This window comes from Daldinia vernicosa (assembly GCF_022497035.1).
Source record: "Daldinia vernicosa strain CBS 139.73 unplaced genomic scaffold F5Y00scaffold_6, whole genome shotgun sequence".
In the NCBI taxonomy this organism is placed as follows: domain Eukaryota; kingdom Fungi; phylum Ascomycota; class Sordariomycetes; order Xylariales; family Hypoxylaceae; genus Daldinia; species Daldinia vernicosa.
This window is the reverse complement of record NW_025953922.1, coordinates 254,667-272,735: the sequence shown is the minus strand read 5'-3', so window position 1 is coordinate 272,735 and position 18,069 is coordinate 254,667. Positions and strand designations below refer to the sequence as shown.

The 18,069-nt window shown below is 47.6% G+C and overlaps 6 protein-coding genes and 1 non-coding gene across 7 annotated transcripts; 4 read left to right on the top strand and 3 right to left on the bottom strand.

The window, feature by feature from the left end:
• Window positions 1-104: 104 nt before the first annotated feature.
• On the top strand, window positions 105-2,165 carry F5Y00DRAFT_273122 (Inosine/uridine-preferring nucleoside hydrolase). Its single transcript, XM_048013115.1, has 3 exons — window positions 105-366; window positions 728-1,518; window positions 1,601-2,165. The coding sequence occupies exons 1-3, from the start codon at window positions 319-321 to the stop codon at window positions 1,956-1,958; spliced, it is 1,197 nt and encodes a 398-aa protein (XP_047868444.1). The 5' UTR covers window positions 105-318; the 3' UTR covers window positions 1,959-2,165.
• Window positions 2,166-2,171: 6 nt separating this feature from the next.
• On the bottom strand, window positions 2,172-5,945 carry F5Y00DRAFT_226824 (uncharacterized protein). The gene is made up of 7 exons (XM_048006396.1): window positions 5,335-5,945; window positions 5,141-5,281; window positions 4,497-5,079; window positions 4,413-4,445; window positions 3,958-4,343; window positions 3,682-3,906; window positions 2,172-3,628 (listed from the first exon to the last, which is right to left on the bottom strand). The coding sequence occupies exons 1-7, from the start codon at window positions 5,778-5,780 to the stop codon at window positions 2,311-2,313; spliced, it is 3,132 nt and encodes a 1,043-aa protein (XP_047868443.1). The 5' UTR covers window positions 5,781-5,945; the 3' UTR covers window positions 2,172-2,310.
• A 66-nt stretch (window positions 5,946-6,011) lies between these two features.
• On the bottom strand, window positions 6,012-8,822 carry F5Y00DRAFT_226820 (uncharacterized protein). The gene is made up of 5 exons (XM_048006395.1): window positions 8,052-8,822; window positions 7,967-7,999; window positions 7,521-7,909; window positions 7,246-7,473; window positions 6,012-7,195 (listed from the first exon to the last, which is right to left on the bottom strand). Exons 1-5 carry the CDS (start codon window positions 8,619-8,621, stop codon window positions 6,271-6,273), a joined length of 2,145 nt encoding a protein of 714 aa, XP_047868442.1. The 5' UTR covers window positions 8,622-8,822; the 3' UTR covers window positions 6,012-6,270.
• A 336-nt stretch (window positions 8,823-9,158) lies between these two features.
• F5Y00DRAFT_t26 lies at window positions 9,159-9,247 on the top strand. The gene has a single exon. It is a non-coding gene; the product is annotated as a tRNA-His (tRNA).
• Window positions 9,248-9,845: 598 nt separating this feature from the next.
• F5Y00DRAFT_273118 (uncharacterized protein) lies at window positions 9,846-11,754 on the top strand (the record flags this gene model as incomplete). Its single annotated transcript, XM_048013114.1, has 3 exons — window positions 9,846-10,550; window positions 10,611-10,997; window positions 11,052-11,754. The coding sequence occupies 3 exons, from the start codon at window positions 9,846-9,848 to the stop codon at window positions 11,547-11,549; spliced, it is 1,590 nt and encodes a 529-aa protein (XP_047868441.1). The 3' UTR covers window positions 11,550-11,754.
• Window positions 11,755-13,900: 2,146 nt separating this feature from the next.
• F5Y00DRAFT_258355 (FAD-binding domain-containing protein) lies at window positions 13,901-15,704 on the top strand (the record flags this gene model as incomplete). Its single annotated transcript, XM_048010689.1, has 5 exons — window positions 13,901-14,127; window positions 14,218-14,375; window positions 14,432-14,536; window positions 14,630-15,086; window positions 15,167-15,704. The coding sequence occupies 5 exons, from the start codon at window positions 13,901-13,903 to the stop codon at window positions 15,702-15,704; spliced, it is 1,485 nt and encodes a 494-aa protein (XP_047868440.1).
• On the bottom strand, window positions 15,665-17,934 carry F5Y00DRAFT_226812 (histone deacetylase phd1). The gene has a single exon (XM_048006394.1). The coding sequence runs from the start codon at window positions 17,515-17,517 to the stop codon at window positions 16,018-16,020; it is 1,500 nt and encodes a 499-aa protein (XP_047868439.1). The 5' UTR covers window positions 17,518-17,934; the 3' UTR covers window positions 15,665-16,017.
• Window positions 17,935-18,069: the final 135 nt, after the last annotated feature.

Genomic DNA, 18,069 nt, shown 5'->3' with positions numbered 1-18,069 from the left:
TCATTCTTATTGACTTACGGTTATGGGTGCGAATAGCAATTTCCACGGCCGCCTATCTATTACCTTACCTATCCAACTCGAGTCCCACAGACCAAACAAAAAATGCGTATTTCCGTCCGACTTGTTTCCCTTTTTCCCCTTTCCACTTTTCCGTGACCGACAATTCATCTTTACCTACCTGTTAGCACTAACATAAAACCACATCTTGTCAACCGACCAAAATACCTACCTACCTATAAGTTAGCTACGTGCTTAAATGGTATCGTCTAACCTAGGCACCTGGTCCTGTATCACATCTTTCACATTAAATAGGTAACTATGCCGGAACCTGTCCCGCTTTGGCTGGATTGCGATCCGGGCCACGATGTGAGTCTATTTCATTTCATCCACCACCCCTTTTCGTCTTTTATCCAATCAATCGCCGCACGAGACTTCTTATGTATCCCCCCCGGGGCCGCTACCCCGCTGCATCCACCGCCGGTTCGGCCTTGGAGTAGTCCTGCGTCTGGCGGGCGTCGGGTCCGCGCGATATATATTTACGCCCGACGCTGTAGTCCCGGTGCTTCGGTTGATCGTACTTTACTTTTACTATCTTATGCGGCTATAGCAATTTTTATTATTATGTGTACCTAGTTAGAATACATATATAGGTATCTATCTATACCTAATACACACAGATCAGTCAGTCAGTACATACATAATTCTAACCATCACCACCCCGCCTCAGGACGTCTTCGCCATCCTCCTAGCCGCCTACCACCCCGGCATCCGGCTCCTAGGCCTCAGCACCGTCCACGGCAACGCGTCTCTAGAGAGAACGACCCGCAACGCGCGCTCCGTCCTCGCCGCCATCGGTAAGCACGACGACATCCGGGTGTACCCCGGCGCCGCGCGGGCTCTTGAGCGGCCCCCCGTCCACGCCGTCGATATCCACGGCGAGACCGGGCTCGACGGCACGGACCTCCTGCCGCAGCCCCCTCCTTCTCCTCCGATCCAGCGTGGCGAGGCACCGCTGCTCTCCGCCGTCGACGCCATGGCCCAGGCGCTGCGGGAATGCGCCCCCGGGACGGCGTGGATCGCGGCGACAGGCGCGCTGACCAACGTCGCCGCGCTGTTCGCCGCGCACCCGGACCTGGCGGCGCGCGTGAGGGGGGTGACGATCATGGGGGGCAGCGTGGGGGGCGGGTTTACGCCGGCGGTGATGGGCGTTGTGGACGGGGTGCCGCGCGTGGGCAATTACACGCAGTGGGCCGAGTTCAACGTGCTGATCGACCCCGAGGCCGCGGCCGCGCTGTTCGAGGACCCCGTGCTGGCGGCCAAGATCACGCTCGTCCCGCTGGATCTGACGCACCTTGTGCTGGCGACGAAGGAGGTGCAGGAGATGTTGCTGTATGGACCGCCTGCTAAGGATGGGGAGGAAGGTGGTGGTGGTGGTGGTGGTGTACGGGAGGGGAGGGGAAAGTCGGATTTGAGGGTTATGTTGACGGAGTTGTTGAATTTCTTTGCTAATACTTACCGGTAAGCGGTCTCTTTTACGTCGTCTTTGTTATTTATCCTTGGTATGGTATGATGTACTAACCATAGCACGCCTGCTTTCCAGCGATGTATTCGGCATCATAGAAGGCCCGCCATTACACGACCCGCTGGCGGTAGCGGCCGTGCTGGAAGGCACCGAGTACGAGATCCCGTTCTACGACTATGATCCCAAGAGCCCTGAGGGGCCAAACCGACGGGAGCGCTTCGCGGTCGAGGTCGTGACCGAGGGTACGCTTAAGGATGCCAGAGAGCATGGCGCGCAGACTGGTCGGACCCTTGTCACGTTACTACCCCCTGGTAGCGAGGGCGTCCGGATTCCGCGCGGCTTAGACATCCCGCATTTCTGGAAGGTCATTGAAGAGTGCTGCGAGAGGGCCGACGAGGCGAACAAGAAGATGCTGGGGACTAAGCTTGCGAATTGATTGATGACTAGACTAGACTGGTTTTATTAAAGATAGGGCTATGAGGCCTGGGGAAAGAGTAGCGGCAAGACTGTGTGATAGACTAGCAATGAGCTCATGACATGAATTAGGTAGACATCCATAGCATTGGGATACATTGGGCGCATAAGATAGCTCATTATCCGTTAGAGGACACTCATTAGATGAATAAACAGACTATCCTATAGACACTATTCTATGAAGGGACTCTCCAGAGTTCCCTATTTTGTCACAATTATAATACACACTATTGCTAGCCAAACTACAATTCTAGTCAAACTCCTAGGACCCCCCTGATGCACATTATCCATACCTTATCCTACTAACGCCTTATTTAATCATCGGCCGTGAGATCAATAACATCAATATACTTGCGCTTTGCTCCAGCGATGGGATTGGGAATCGTCTGTGTAGGTCTCGACGGCGTGACACCACCGCCACCGCCGCCCACTGGACTCGAAGCGCCATGGTCGCGCCGCGTCGATGGTGATGATCTATTCTGTAATGCTCGCTTGCGTGCACTTTCACTAATGCTCCGGCTAACGTCGAGCATGGATCGTTTCGGTGTCGACCGCGGCGCGGGCCTAGCTGGCCCTCCGCCAACGGCGGTGGAATATGTGACTGGAGGCTTCGGTACAGTAGAAGGGTTCGGAGTGATCGAGGATGAGCCTGCCCTGCGGGCGATTTCGGCATTGATCATAGCGAGTTGGTCCTCATAGCTACCTGTTGCGAGAGGTTGCTGACTTTGAGATGGAACCGATGTTGCATATGCATTAGATGTAACAGGTTGTTGGCGCTCGATTAGCTTCATGTTTATGATATCGTCGTATTGATCTTGCAGTACGGCCCGTAGCATATCCGGATTGAAGGTCTCAAACTGGGATTCGACATGCAGCCGCCGTGTCCACCAGCTGTTTGCTTCCGCATTGTATTGTGACGTTGTCTTCGATATAATTAGTATAGGTGTGTTGTTTACGTATTCTGTACTTGCTTCGTGATCAACGTGGGCCTCAGAGAGTCGGTAAAGGACATGTTCTCGCCAGTGCCGAGATGCTTTGAAACGGCTGGAGCGCTTGGTCGGGTCAACGAGGAATTCATTGACCGGTTCGCAACCTCTACAACAGGGGTTCAAAGCCCGACGAGAAAGAGTAGGCTCCACTGGCTGTTCCCTAACGTAATTCAACAGGTAGGCTTTGAAGATATTTTGGTAGATTTGCGTCCAATAAGGTGCTGGAAGAGGAACTTTGCTTTTCTCGAAGACTAAGAATAGCCCATGGAGAAGTGGTATCCAAAGCGTGTCGAATTCTCGTGTCTTAACTTTATTCGCTTGGGAGACTACCTGCTTGGCAAGCATGTCTAAATGGCTTTGAAGCTTGAGTTCGATGAGGGTGGAAATGAACTTTAGCATTGACCTATAGGTCACGTATTCAGGTCCTCGGGCATCCTTGTAATGTACATTAATTGCTCCCGTTTCGGCTTGGGGAATTTCCGCAGCGGTGAGCGAAGCTAAATCAAGTTTCTTCAACGCTGCCAGCGCCACACGCTCGTAGACAGCTTGCGTGTCGTTTTTAAGGATTTGCAAGCGGAACGAGTGAAGAAAGCCGAGAACGAAGGCTGTCGACCAACCAAGATCTTCCACCACACGTATAACGCTAATTACTAGATAAGCATTAAACTTGAGGGAGGCGTTATCAATGGCACTTACGCTGTCTCCAAGTCAGAGTGCTGGTGATAATACAAGATACGGAAAAGGGTCTTGCCGTCTTCTTCTTGGAATCGTTTCTGTCGGCAAGTCTCCAAGCACTCGTCAACAGCTTGGGACACAATATTTCGTAACTTCCCCTCGCCCTCTTCTAGGTCTTCATTGACTTCGCATAAAGCTTCCCATCGTCTATGGATCGTAGGCTGAAGGCTGAAGGCGTGTCGAAACCTAGAACTAATCAGTCTACAAATCGACGAATAACTTTGTGGAAGAACTCACAGCTTCTCGAAATTACTAATAGATATAGCTGAACTGTCAAATGCTTTCCTAATCCAGGTGAAGAATTTAATTGGAGGAGGCTGGGTGTTCTTCGCCAGAAATAAATCAAGCAAGCGAGATTCACTGCTATGAATAGATAGTAGAAGGACATCGAGAAGCTGATCTTCGGTAAGCGGCATAGGATAACGTGACTCAAAGTTGGCAATTAAAAACTCGTATAGTTGGTCCAACCTTAGAGCCTTCCTCGGGGATTTTTCGCATTGGCTAATAAAGAAATTAAATAGATCTATAAAATAGTCATGCCCTGCACTGTGCTCGTTAAAGCCCCCTGGGTAATTCGAGGTAAGAAATGAGACTGTCCCTTCATAGGGAACAATGACCAACGCCTAGGAATGTGATTAGTAGCTGAGCTCAGATAGTCTTCAGAATATGGCACTAGTGCAATGTCGACCTACTGATCCTCTATACCAATGTGTCGCTTCTGATCTCTACCACTTAATTAGTCCCATAATCAATTACTAGGATTTGACGAAACGTACAGGATTTCCTCTAGATCTTTCGTAGTCTTCGGCGTCGGGCTCATCTGAAAAAGGGTGCTCCAGTTGTAAAACGCGGTATTCATCAAGTAACATATTCGAGGCCAGGTGGTATCCATCTGAATTGAATACGTATGTCAGCTGGTAAGACACATCGCGGACCTCACCAAGTGGGTGATAATCAACATCATCATCTTCGTCTTCCTCCTCTTCACGGTAGTAATCGTAGCCGTCATTCTCTATAGTACCGCTCTCTTCCTTCTCTATGTCAGCCAAAAAGAAATCAAAATCTAATTCTTCGCACATCATCCGAAGGCATTTGACCCTATTGAAGTCTACACCTTTGAGTCTTCGGAACGATAAATCTGTATACTTGTGATCAAGCACATAGCAAAGTGGCAAAAGGTTCTCCGAACCATTATCGATTGCTCGTAACCACAATCGCAAAGCCGTGCGAAGCGCCTCGTTGCTAGCGGAACTAATTGCTGCTGGCACCGTAGACGCTGGATCTACCATAAGATTATAAGTCAAAATCCAACAATACCCCCATGTGACGGGCAAAACGTCGTGAGAGACGTCGGAAAACCTTAGTGAGAATAGCATTAGGACTATATTATGTTCCAGTAATCCAAGAATATGTGACATACCAAGATATCCAACTCATATCGTGCTGCGAAGTCCCGAAAGTCTGCCAAACGCGCTGATGTTCTAAAACCATACCCCCACCCCGGTGAGGCGAAGGGAGACTGATGACAAGTGTCCCAAACATCCCGGGAATCTTCTCGGTGCTGAAGACTAGTGAGTTATTATGCCAGGGCGCTTATAAGGGGACAAGGCTCACTCTATATGGGATTTGGACATAGCGCCTTTTTCGTATAAAAGCATTTTATACAGCTCCGCCGAAATAGGGGAAGCAATATCCAATCTTTTTGCGACTTCAGCCAGGATCTTGTCCAAGCAGTTCTGCCATGTGGGCGCCCTTATCTCAAACTGATCTGGATTGAGCTCCCAGGTGTTCCGCACCGGCGTATCAATAATTGACTCGCTACCTTTTCCATAGTGTGCTTGGTGTGACATTGCAACGAGTTGCCTCGCCTGGATTTCTGAGAGAGGAACCTTGATGATGCCAATATCTTGCACGAAGATCTCTGGGTCAATACGCGGGATAGGGCTAAGTGATAGCGGAGCGCCTTTGTGACGAATTGATTCTAACGCCGCCAACAAGTCCCTCTTATTGAATTTCTTGCCGGCAAGACTGTCTTGATCTTGGCCATCCAGTTCCTCCATTTCGTATAAGCCAGGTGTCCGAGAGTAAAGACTAGAAAAAAGGAAGGTTAAAGAATTTACTACCCGACCCTTAGAACCTCGATATTAGGTACCACTAGACTTTGTATAGTACAAGACGTCAATGTCGACAACCCCAAAGCTTCGTAATTGAGACGCGTTAATACATTTATGTAGTTTTACAATTCTAAAACGCGACTTTGTCGTGGTTTTTTTATTAGATACGAAGTAACAGACCGTGCTTAAAGTGGGGGCACCCATTAATTATCTAGGCTAGGTACCTACCTACCTACATAGTAGGTACGATGAGAACCGTGTAACAGTCCCGGCTCACAAGCCCCCTTTTCCATAACTCTCGTCACACGGGATATCTAAATACCAGGTAGGTACCTAACATAACCTAATTTAGTGATATCAGGTACATATTCAAAACCCAATACCTTTCAACTCCAAAGTTAAGTAATTCCATTATAATAAATGCAAGCTACCAATTTCATCTCTTCGCCAGTCGCTCGTCAGCAAATCCGTCATCCCTGGGTTGTTTGCGCTTTAGTCCAGCAAACATCGGTGGCCCACCCGTTTGGCTACAGTCCACCCTGGCTGGATGGCCTATCTGGTAACCTCGTGGTTGGTGAGAGGAGTCCGCAGTATAGGGTTGTGGGACAGCATACGGCTCAATCATTACCAAGTCCGGTTGCGGGTACTCGGAGTAAGGTGCTTCGTTTCCGGTCATGTTATAATAATCCCTCCCTAACACTATTGATAGACTCCTCTGGTTGAGGGTTGCGAGTTGCTGCCTGGTTTTTTCCACTCGTTTAACCCGGTCGAACTTGGCTAGCCTCTGGTTAGAGGTTTGTCTTTGTTCAGCTTGAGTAGGGATTTGCTCTTCCATAACAATATATCGGGTCCAGAACGACTGGATAATAGTTCGTATAAGCGTCAAGTATGCAGGATCTTCAACCGAGATGGATCGGCTCCCTAGAAGATCCATGAAACCGCCGACGAAAGGGACGTAAAGTTCAACGAGTTCGAGTAAGTCAATTCTTTCGCTTTGCTCCACTAATCTTCTTGCCAGGTCGCGCAAGTCGCTTTCCATGTCAAGGTCAAATAGAAGCCTGCAAAGATTGAGTAATGTGTTACTAGTGACCGGTGGAGGAGGTAGTGGGATTGCGTCTTGATTGAGCCGCGTGTGACCTCCTCTCCGAAGTGCTCTTTGACTTTGCCAAAGTTGGAATCCCTGTTCGCTAATAAGACGAACGACGTCAAGTCGCGCGATTAGAGATTTGATAGTATCTTTCAGAAACTCAAAAGAGTCGGAGACTTCCAACCGACCCTGGCGAGCATTAACGTATAGTTGCCAACTAAAACCCAGCACAAAGGCGATGCTATCGTGCCTGTTAGAAACCAAAGGGCCTAGTCTACTCCATATTAGATATATACGAGCGACTATTTGCGGAACGAAGCCTACTTAGTCAACAGCCAGTCATAACCCCGGTGGTTACTGGCAATAAGAACAAGGGTCTCGCCGTCCTGTTCATAGAGCGTAGAAGTATAGCAAAATTGGACCATCTTATCTAATGCATTTAGAGCAAGTTCTCGTAGCTCTTTTGGTGTCTCATCGCAGGTAAGGTTTAAGCTCAAAATATACCTATACTGATCACCAAGGGTTCGGCGTCCTAAAACGGAACGATCGAAACTGTAACTGTTAGTAATGACCGAGATGATAGGGAGAAAATAACCAACGCTGGCCTCAGTGTAGTGAGTGGTAGCTTCGACCCTTGAAGCTTCTCTGCGATCCACAAGAAAAAATACGATGAAAGATTGACTTCGATATTATTACAAACCAACTCAAAAAGGCAGTGATCTTCGAAGAGAAGTGCTGCCCGGAGGACTTCGGTGATAGTAGATTCGGGGAGTTCCATCTTAACGTACGTCCTCGCTTTCCGCTGGGAGAAGAAATGCCCGCATAGATCAGCTAATGTCCCAAAATACATGCTGTCCCTTGCTAGAATGCCGTTGCATCTTAACGAAATATATTCCAAGATATCAGCTATGGCGCTGATATCGCCAACCTCTAAGAAGTTGCTCAGAACATACGTTAACATCGTGGCTTGAGGGACTATAAGTAGAGCCTTGCAAATATATTAGTTGAAGTCTCTCGTATCACGCCATTAATGGGCGGGACTGACTAATGACCGGTAATATCGACAGAATCCACGCATCTGTTATGGTTAGCTATATGAAAACATAGAACCAGGAAGGGCCAGGACTAACACCGGGGTGGACGGGTTCATCATAGCCTTCAGGGAGATATCCGTCCTCGTCAGGCTCACAGTCAATAAAAACGTCACCTTGGAGAATTAAATCGGATTTTATGTCTAAGCTATGCGATTTCCGATTGCCCCATATATCAAAGTCCAATCGTACCGACCATTCTATAACCTCGATATCTTGGGTTCCATGTTGTAGAGCGTCCTCTTCACTTTCCTCAAGCCCGCAACCCATGATATCAGCTTCGGTGCCTATCTCTCTCTTCTCTATTTGAGTGATGAAGACATGGAAGTGACATTGAGATTCGAGGCTTTGCAAACAGCAAAAACGGGTCGAGTCGGGGGGTGTCAGGCTATCAATGGAGGGATCCATGGAGGGATCCATGTCCGATGAGTCTTGGAGTGCGTAGAGTAAGGGAGTGGTTGGTCGATTGGACGTCCACTTCCGAATCGCGTTTCCAAGCTCATTAGGGTTATCAGATGAGTCGCCATTGCTCAACGGAAGAGCTTCGAGGGCGTCAAGCATATCTACCTTAAACCTGGCAGTACGGACATCGGTATGAGACGTCGCCATGACGTCAAAATATTTAAGTCGCCGTGCTCTTTGAACGTTTAGACATAGGAGTTTTATCTGGAGCTGAATACATAGGTGACGGCTTCAGTTTTATAACCGCTTATATATGAGGAGTCAAGAGGCTGAAGAATTAACTCGATATTTCCTATCACCTACATGTACAATAGTAAAGGTATCGCCAATTGACTTGGCGTACCGCGACGCGCGTGTGTATCAGATAATAAACTTGGGGTCTAAGAGCATATAGTCCTTAGATGGATAACTTAGGTAGGCGTATTCATATTTCGTGGTTAATAAGTCTAATGAGGCACTAATCAGGCACCCCATCCGTCATACAGTGTGACTGCATTCTCAGCCTTACCAGGTCCCCCACACCAATTTAGGTGCATTTCTCATGCAGCAGTGCAGTTATTTTTTTCTCACTATTTCCCCCTTAGCTTCTACCTCTCTGTTTTTCTTACGCAAGTGGTAGCACAAGCGTCAAGTATATAATAAATAATAACATGAAAAAACTTCATCGGCAACTAGCCAATGAAAGGTGGTATAGTATAATGGCCAGTACAACACGTTGTGGATGTTTCTACAAGTGTTCCGTGTAGATCTGGGTTCGATTCCCAGTACCGCCACATTATTTTGACTTTTTCTATCTTCGCTGGATGGCAGTTAGAATTTTTTTTCTTGTTCAAGTTTACGGTTACTGACATATATCAAGTAAGTACCTTCTAGGCACCTCAGAGTTTCCAGCGGATACGGGAAGCATAGTCGGATGAGGATGCGAATGACCCCTCCCCCAAGGCCTTGCTTGGCTGGTGTCATATTGCTTGTCTTTTTCGCGATGAATTATCTACACTTGCAGGTGGCAATAGGTCGTAAGGTCAGCATAAAGCCACTTACGAAAGAGTACGAAAACAGTGCCTACATGCCACTACAGTTTTCGGCTTGATAGAACGCTGGCTTTCGCTACACAGCAGAAGGCGATAAACGACACGATAATATTTGATATATGGGTGCATATGGTATGGACCTGAGACCAGTGATGGGAACCTGAAGGTTGGTTGGTTAGTAGTTGAATAGCGTGTAGTCTTGTATAAAGTCACCTATGGGCTTCCTTCAGACACAGATAAGACCCAAGGAACCGAGAAATTAAACTTGAGACGAGTCTCCCACCTTCTTCAATAACCCGAAGTGTCATATTCTATCTATACCCTAAATTACACAAGAGTCATGCATATCTACGTTGGAAAACTCGACTGGTACGAATACGCAACAGACGAATGCATAACAATTGTCTTCCCTGCTGGCTTCGCTCTCAAGGACCCTGCTTGCGCATATTGGCAATGGTCGACTAGCTTCACCGGAGTTTCGAAGGAAAACTGCATACAGAACGGTTCCATCATCGGCGTGACCAGCACAACCAAAGAGTATGGCGTGCGATTCGAATCCAGTTATTACTCTTTCCAGGGATACGTTACGGCCGATTTCAAATCTCTATCACTCACTATGACGGATCCAGATGGCAAACATGCCCCAGTCGAGTTATCACTACAGTACAGTGATACCATGAGAATCCCATCTACCTCAGTCTTCACTGGGAAACTCGATTGGCTTACATACAGCGTAAACGAGATGGCAACACTGATAATCCCTGGAGAGGTTGCCAATGACCAGCCTGTGATTCTCAGCCGCCAATGGACTGTGGACCATAATGGCACTCCCAAGGGGAATGATGTCCTCAATACTGTCATGAGGGCTGTGGGGGTGGATGACAAAGGTAATGTAAAGGCAGAGTTTGGTGATGGCTACTATACATTTAATTTCACAATCCTCAAATCCGATGGAAGCATGTCACTAGGGATGACCAAATCGGATGGCTATGTCGACCCCAGTGCCCCGTACAGGTTGACACAGACAGATTTCAGAGACCTCGGCGTGAAGAAGATGAGTATTCTCTCCTACACCCCCCAACGCACCAACTGACAGTTCATGCAGGCATTAATCGTGCGCTATGGGACAGGTACCGACGATGGGATCTTCAAGGTGCAGGATATGCTTATAAACTATCTCGGATTCTCTAGCAATGACGTGGAGCTCTTATACTTCGACGTCGACCCGCCCAGTGGGCCAAAGGAGTGCACTCTTGGGCAAGATCCGCCGACCATAGCTAACTTCAAGTCAAAATTCACGAAGCTATGCACAAACGCCGAAGTCGGTGATGTGAGTTTCTTATATGTCGATGCACGTAACACTACATACCCCGATGAAGATGGGTCCGATGCGCGAGATGATGGCGATGATGGCTGGATTCTAGCCGGAAATGACGACGGAACTTCCAAAGAAATCCTACCAGCCGTCTGGTTGGCCGATACTATTAGCAAGGTGGGCTTCTTTGATCTTGGTTTTCGTTCATAGCTCATCATTTGGGACATTCAGAATCTTACGAAGGGCGTCAACCTCACCATCGCATCCTCGTCATCCATAGGCAGCAGTGAGCTGGATGGACGCAAGGCGGTACCAGGGATCCTCCTTACCGGCTGCCACGAAACTCAATTCAACATCAAGGCACTCAATGGTAAGGATCCATGGATAGTCGCCGTAACCTCGGTTATAAAAGACAACGCCCGCCGCCAGCGTGGCGTGCCAACGTACTCGGCACTCTTCAATGAGGCCAAGAACTTCATCCGCGCCCACCTTGCCAACAAGCAGCTTGCTGAGAACTACAAAGGTCCAAGTCCTTCAGAATGGGACCCAGTTCCGGGACGCCAAGCGGACAATACGAGCAACCAAGACCCGCAGTTGACGTTCTATCAGGACTTTTTTGACCCGAGTGAGGAGAGGTTTCTGCTCCCTTTTCAAGCGCCAATCAATGAGGAAGCAGATGGGCAGGCGGTTAGGTTTCCAAGAGATGAATACCCGCACGAAGAGCTATAAAGTACTGAAAGATGTGACTAGGCTCAAAGGTTGAATCCTTCATACACTCACTCCATTATCTTGATGGCATAACTAGTAGGACGAAGATAATATTGTGAAATATGAGACTGTCACGGTTTGATGTCTCGATACAAGGTAGCCGGAACTTACCTACTCTCTCAAGACACTCGTTATTAAGGACACAAAGTCTGTATATTAACTTTAGGTATAAAATTGAACTACCTAGGTACTCAACCTGTACTCTAGAAGCCATTTATCCATCGTTAGCGGGCGACGCCATTGTTTGAGAGGGATCCAGATATAGCTAATAGAAAACTAACCCCTATTCCGAACTCACGTCGACAGATACTGTTAAATTCCTTGATTACTCTCAACTAAAATGATCAGTATCATCCGGGCCCATACCGTTAAATCCATGGGCCATTGAAACACCTATATAAATGATCTTCCACCCCTATCAACAGTCTAATATTAAATAGGTCACCCACCCATACAGTAACGGAGGCATGTTGCCAAGTTTTATCCGCAGCCTCTCAATCCTCTCGTACCTACGCTACATACATCGCCACCTCCACCCGGGAACTCATATCTTCTTCTCCAAACTTTGAACACGCTTCAAATCCCAAGGTCACGACAAACCACCAAGAACTACGAGAAATTCGACACACGTCAGTTTAGTGGTTGATTTGGTGTCATCCATGACCCTTCAATCCTCTTTCCAGATACTACTATATCCTAGATATGAAGTTATCCTCACCGGCCTCATCCTCATTCGTACGAATAAATTGTGGCGTTTGGAGTTGATAGTCAGTTGGGCGATTTAATCATTCCGTGAAATAGTAAACCGTTTTTTATACATACTAGTAGTAATAGGGAACCGACATGATGGATAAATGTATTAATACCGCGATCTATAGTTTATATTACCTTGTCAGAGGCTGCCCTTGGTATGTGACCACCACGGAGTGACAGGTGACTAGTTGGTGGATAGCTCATATGGCATATATATTTTGGAATACTACTAACGCCTGCCTTTTCCTAAATCTAAGAGGGAACCAAGGTTCCCTTATATACAACATAATGAATGACTGGCTGGTAGAGATAGCTTCAAGCTAGATCTTAGAACCCGTATCACGTCATATACCTATCGTAATCTTTGTCATCTGACATACCTCAACTTTATACTTCCTGGTGTTCTTCAAACCCGTACTTACTTTTTTCTTGCTGGTTCGGACATTGCCCCCGATCACTATCCGCGTCTTCGATCAGAGCGTAGCTCCCGATCAGCGCGGCACGGCATAACACGCGAAGTCAGCATGGATTGATCATCTATCAGTAGCTTGATGGCTTGGATTTTTGTTATTACCTATCTACCTGTTAAAGAACAACGCATTATGAGCTTGCTATACTTTAGTCATAAGTTAACACACGCCACCTCATAATTAAACCGTGTATTACCTCATATGGTCAAGATATGCATATGAATTCAAGTGCGTGATTTAACTCATCGAGACTAGCTCACAATGCTAGATTCGGAACCGATAAATTCGATTTTATTTTTTATGAATTACACCAGCATAATCCTATAGACCCGCAAAGTAAGCGCCTATTATCGGACTTAGGTATCTCTCTGACATGCGTCAAGCACTCGCATGGAAAAGACGTCTTAGCCTCAACATGAACGATTTCCTCGATAGGACTATTTGGGCCAGAACGAGATATGACTATTCCTAATTTAGACGTAACGTCGTATGTAGTAGGACTATGGACGAAGATGGGAAAGTCCCTTTTGCTATACTAGTGCGATGGCATATTCTACCTATAGCTATAGGCGTGACACGTAAGGCGAAACAGAAGGCGATCGTCGTCAACAGATCTATCTGAATTACCACGACCCAGGCTCCAGGATCTGGACTTTTGAGACAATTGTATGTTGAATCGCATGATTAACGTTCTATCCAACCGCTTTATAAAGGGGAAATCTTAGAATGGATTCAATCCGAAGTAAGCGGGTGTTCTGTTGCGACGGGGAACCACTCCGTTCCTACATGAGGCTAACTCCCATATGAAGAAATACTCTCACGCCATTGGCTCCATCTTGTTTGATCTGCTCTTGAAAATAACCCGTGGGATCTGACTACTACAGCAACGTAGATATCCACTCATATGATATGATGAAGGCGCTCTGCGGCGGGATCCTGTTCACTCGGGGGTATTGGTGGGCGATACGGCATGTAGATAATTGTATAGTGGCAGCAGAAAAACCCTGCATATATAGACGCCGCGCTCGCACTTTATTATGCGTGGACCTGCATCTTCATATGTAACCCTTTTACTCTAGAGATATCACCATGTCTTCTATCGCGCAGTCAGCCATTGCCAAGTTGAAGGAAGCCGGCTTGGGCGATGTCTTACACGTCCCTGGCGAGCAGGCCTACCAGGCAAAAGAGGCATCTTTGGCGCCGTTCTCGCAGCGATTAGGACCCTGGGCTATCGTACAGCCCCGAAACACAGAAGAAGTCTCTAAGGCGTTGAAAGCTATAGTTAGCACCGAGGGCCTTAAGTTCGCTGTCCGTAGGTGAGTATCGAGTAGGCGACTACGAACCCCATGTTCTTGCTACCCGTGTGCTATCGAATATAGAACGCTAATATAAGATCATCTGGTCAGCGGAGGCCACATGTGGGTGGATAATAGCAACAATATCAAAGACGGCGTGACTATCGATCTCACTCTCCTGACGAAGCGAACTTACAACCCCGAAACAAAACTTGTATCGCTTGAGCCTGGCAGTAGGTGGAAGGATGTCTACAGAGACTTGGTTTCGCGTAAGTAGTGCTTGGACAAACCCCGAGCGCATAAGCACGATCTAACAGTATAATAGAGGGACTGCTGGTTGTCGGAGGTCGCGAGGCCGAGGTAGGTGTTGGTGGGTTTTTAATCGGTGGCGGTATATCATTCTTCATCGCTAGCAAGGGGTGGAGTTGCGGTAAGTGATCCATCCATCAATAATTAGTATCTGTGTGAAAGCCAGATATAAGGAAGGGTTCGTATGAGCGCTAACACGGGTGTTAAAACCTAGACACAATCGTCAACTATGAGGTCGTTCTAGCCGACGGCAGTATAGTCCAGGCGAACAAAACAACGAACCCGGACCTATACCTCGCGCTGAAGGGCGGCTCCTTCAACTTCGGTATAGTGACGCGATTCGACCTGGAGTCCATGGAGGCAAAGAAAATATGGTGTGGCATGGCCGTATACCCCAAAACCGCCAGCGACCAAGTCGTCGACGCCTACGTCGACTTCGTACACAACCTAGCTGCCAACCCGGACGACTACGCCTTCCTATATTCCTACCACGCGCCCCTGGTCAAAGACTACACGATAAGCATAAACGTGTCCGACGTCAACGGTGTCGCGAACCCGAAGCCCCTCCAGAAGTTCCTAGCCATCCCGGACCCCATCTCGAAACCTGAGGACTTCAAAGTCAAGACGCTGTATGAGAAGCTGGCGGACTACGTAGTCCCCTCGGCGAACTAGTAAGTCGACGTCCTTTAATTATATCTTATATCATCAGGTACTCATCTCCTCGGACCTTTTAACTAACCAGCATCCCCAGCACCAACTGGGAGGCCATCACCGTGCAAGTCGACGCCCGCACGATGCGCAAAGCAGCCACCGAGTACGAAGCTCTAATAGAAAAGCTGCGCAAAGCGATCCCCGACGACAACTTCAAAGCCCAAATGGTCACGCAGCCGATCCTCAAGTCGTGGGCCGATATCTCCGCCGCCAAAGGTGGAAACGTGCTTGGAATCGAGAACCTGCCGGGAGACTGCCTCAACATCCTCATCGGGATAGAAGTCCAATCCCTCGAGCTGCGCGACAAAGTCGGCCGACCCGCGGTGAAAGCGCTGCTTGCCGCCGTCAAGTCCTTCGCTAAGTCGATTAACAAGGATGCCGACTGGCTGTACCTGAACTACTGCACGGACGACCAAGAACCCTTCTCAACGTATGGCGCGGAGAACGTCAAATTATTAAAGGCCGTCGCGGCGAAGTATGATCCCAACAGGGTCTTCCAAGAACGGGTACCTGGTGGGTTTAAGATCTCCAAGGCGAGTGATAAAAAGGAAAAAGTTCGGAGTTATCAGAAATTGTGATAACTTGGTATTTCAGCAGCGTGATAGAATAAAATCGAGTTTCTCGTATCAAGAGACATGAGTGAGTTTGTAAAGTCGAGTCTTGTAAACGCCTAATCTTTTTATTCAGCCATTGTCTGTATTAAACTGCGTACTGTCCATTATGTACTACAGATGAAACAAGATGGGAGACAAGATCGCTAGGAAGTTAGGGTCTTAAAGATAGAGGCATATAAGACAGTTAGCTAGTATAATGCTATTACGATCAGTGTTCATGATTTTCTTTTTCAAGATATCTAGGTTAAACCGTGAACTGGATGTCAGGAAGAAGCAATTATAATTCCATATGATCTCCCATGCCTTCTTCCCGAAGTTTTCGCCCGATTTCGTCCTTCTCCTCAATTTCCTCCTTGATTCGCTGTTCTACCTCATCCCTGATTGGACCGAGATCGGGCGGAATGGTAGAAAACTGCACGCTGGGTGCGGTTTCGACGAATCGCAGCTGCTCGGTGACATGTTCTATGATATCGTCTAATTTCTTTTTGTGGTTCTTATTTACGCGAGGCTCGCCCAATATCTGTTCTAAAGTGGGAAGAAGCGTATCATGCCTAAAGCGTTCTCGCCAAGGGGTGTGGAGGGGCAGTTCTGTCGGGATGGTCTTATTGTGACCGATGGCGACGGCCGTCTCATACGCCCAAGCACGAGCGACGTTTCGGGGTGTATAGCCCCCTCCTCCGAACATAAGCAGAGGAATATTTAGACTTTTGCAGTACTCGACACACGAGGCATGTCCCTGAACAAGCAGGTTGAATTTACCTAACCTGTCTCCGGCCAGAGAGTCCGCACCGCATTGTAGAGCAATTGCACCGGGCCTGAACTTTTCTATACATCTAGAAATGATGCTCTTGAAAAGCCACTCATACTGCTCATCCGTAATGCCGTCATTCAAGGGTACGTTAATAGCATGGTGTGCTCCTGGGTTGTGCTCGCTCCTCGGGCCGTTGTCTTCTAAAGCGCCAGTGCCGGGAAAGAAAACTTGAGGGTCATACTTGTGGAAAGAGACCGTCATGACGCGGTCCGTAGAGAAGAAGGCCTCTTCTACGCCGTCACCATGATGCACGTCGATGTCGATATAGAGAACTCGGGGATGGATGCGCAATAATTGTAGTATACCAAGGACAATATCGTTGATATAGCAGAATCCTGACGCTTCCGATTTCTTGGCGTGGTGCAAGCCTCCGCCCCAGGAGATGGCAATATCGGACTGCCCCGTGCATAGTTTCCTGGCGGCATCTAGGGAACCACCCGCAGACATGGAACAATAGTCGTATAATCCCTCGAAAAGTGGGCAATCACTACCTCCCAAATTAAACTTGAGATCCGGACTAGAATTGTCGACGTCTAATGGTTGTGGCTGGGGAGCAACTGAGGCCAGGAACTCGACATAATCGTTTGTGTGGAATGCCGTAAGCTCCTCGTATGTGGCCGCGCGGGCAGTATAATTCTCCATAGCGAAATTCATACCATAAGATGAGACCAAGCTCTTGGTGAGAGTTAGTCGCCAAGGCTTCATTGGATGTGTTTGGCCGAAGTGATGCCTCTCCATGTCGGGGTTATAATGGAAAGACACTGTGTAGCCTTTTGGTTTTGTGATGCCATATTCATGAGCGAAGCGCTTAATCTTGTTAAGATAAGCTGCATTTTCAAGGTCGCTTGGCCGATCTAAAGGTTTGTTGAATTTCTTTACTACCGGCCCGTCAACATCGACCTTGTGAGGGAGGTAGTTGGGTTTCGGTAACCGTAACGAATAACAATTCGCCGGGTCAACCTCCATCTTTAAGGCTGACGGATGAGATGCGGCCGATGAACAAAAACACCTTATTATGTGATGTAAATGGTAGGATGCGCTTAATTTTTCTGCTCTCTCAACTAGCGCTTGTGGGACTTTTGGTATCACAACGCCTGGAATTATGTGATGGTTATCTGTTGCTTGACTCCGAAAATGAGACTCAAACTGGTAAGGTGAATCAGGTAACTAAGTTCGGAGGTAGTTCAGATGAATTAGTATGGTACTAAAAGTTATCGGCAACGAGCTTCATATAACGCGTTATGGAATCTTCGTGAATCATATAAGGATGGCAATGGGATGGTGTAGCCTATAATATAATATCTGAGTCTTGGTGAGTTTGGGTTCGTTTTTTTAATGAAGAAGTTATCTTCAATTATCAAGATGAAGATGGATGAAGGCGACTTTCATGACTTGCCACTAAGGATGCGGTAGCTGCCGATTTGCCCCACTATAATGCACAGGCTTAACTAATCTGCTAATATGCAAAATACCTAGGTATGTAATATGCAGAATGAGGAACGCTAAGCTAGATCTGTA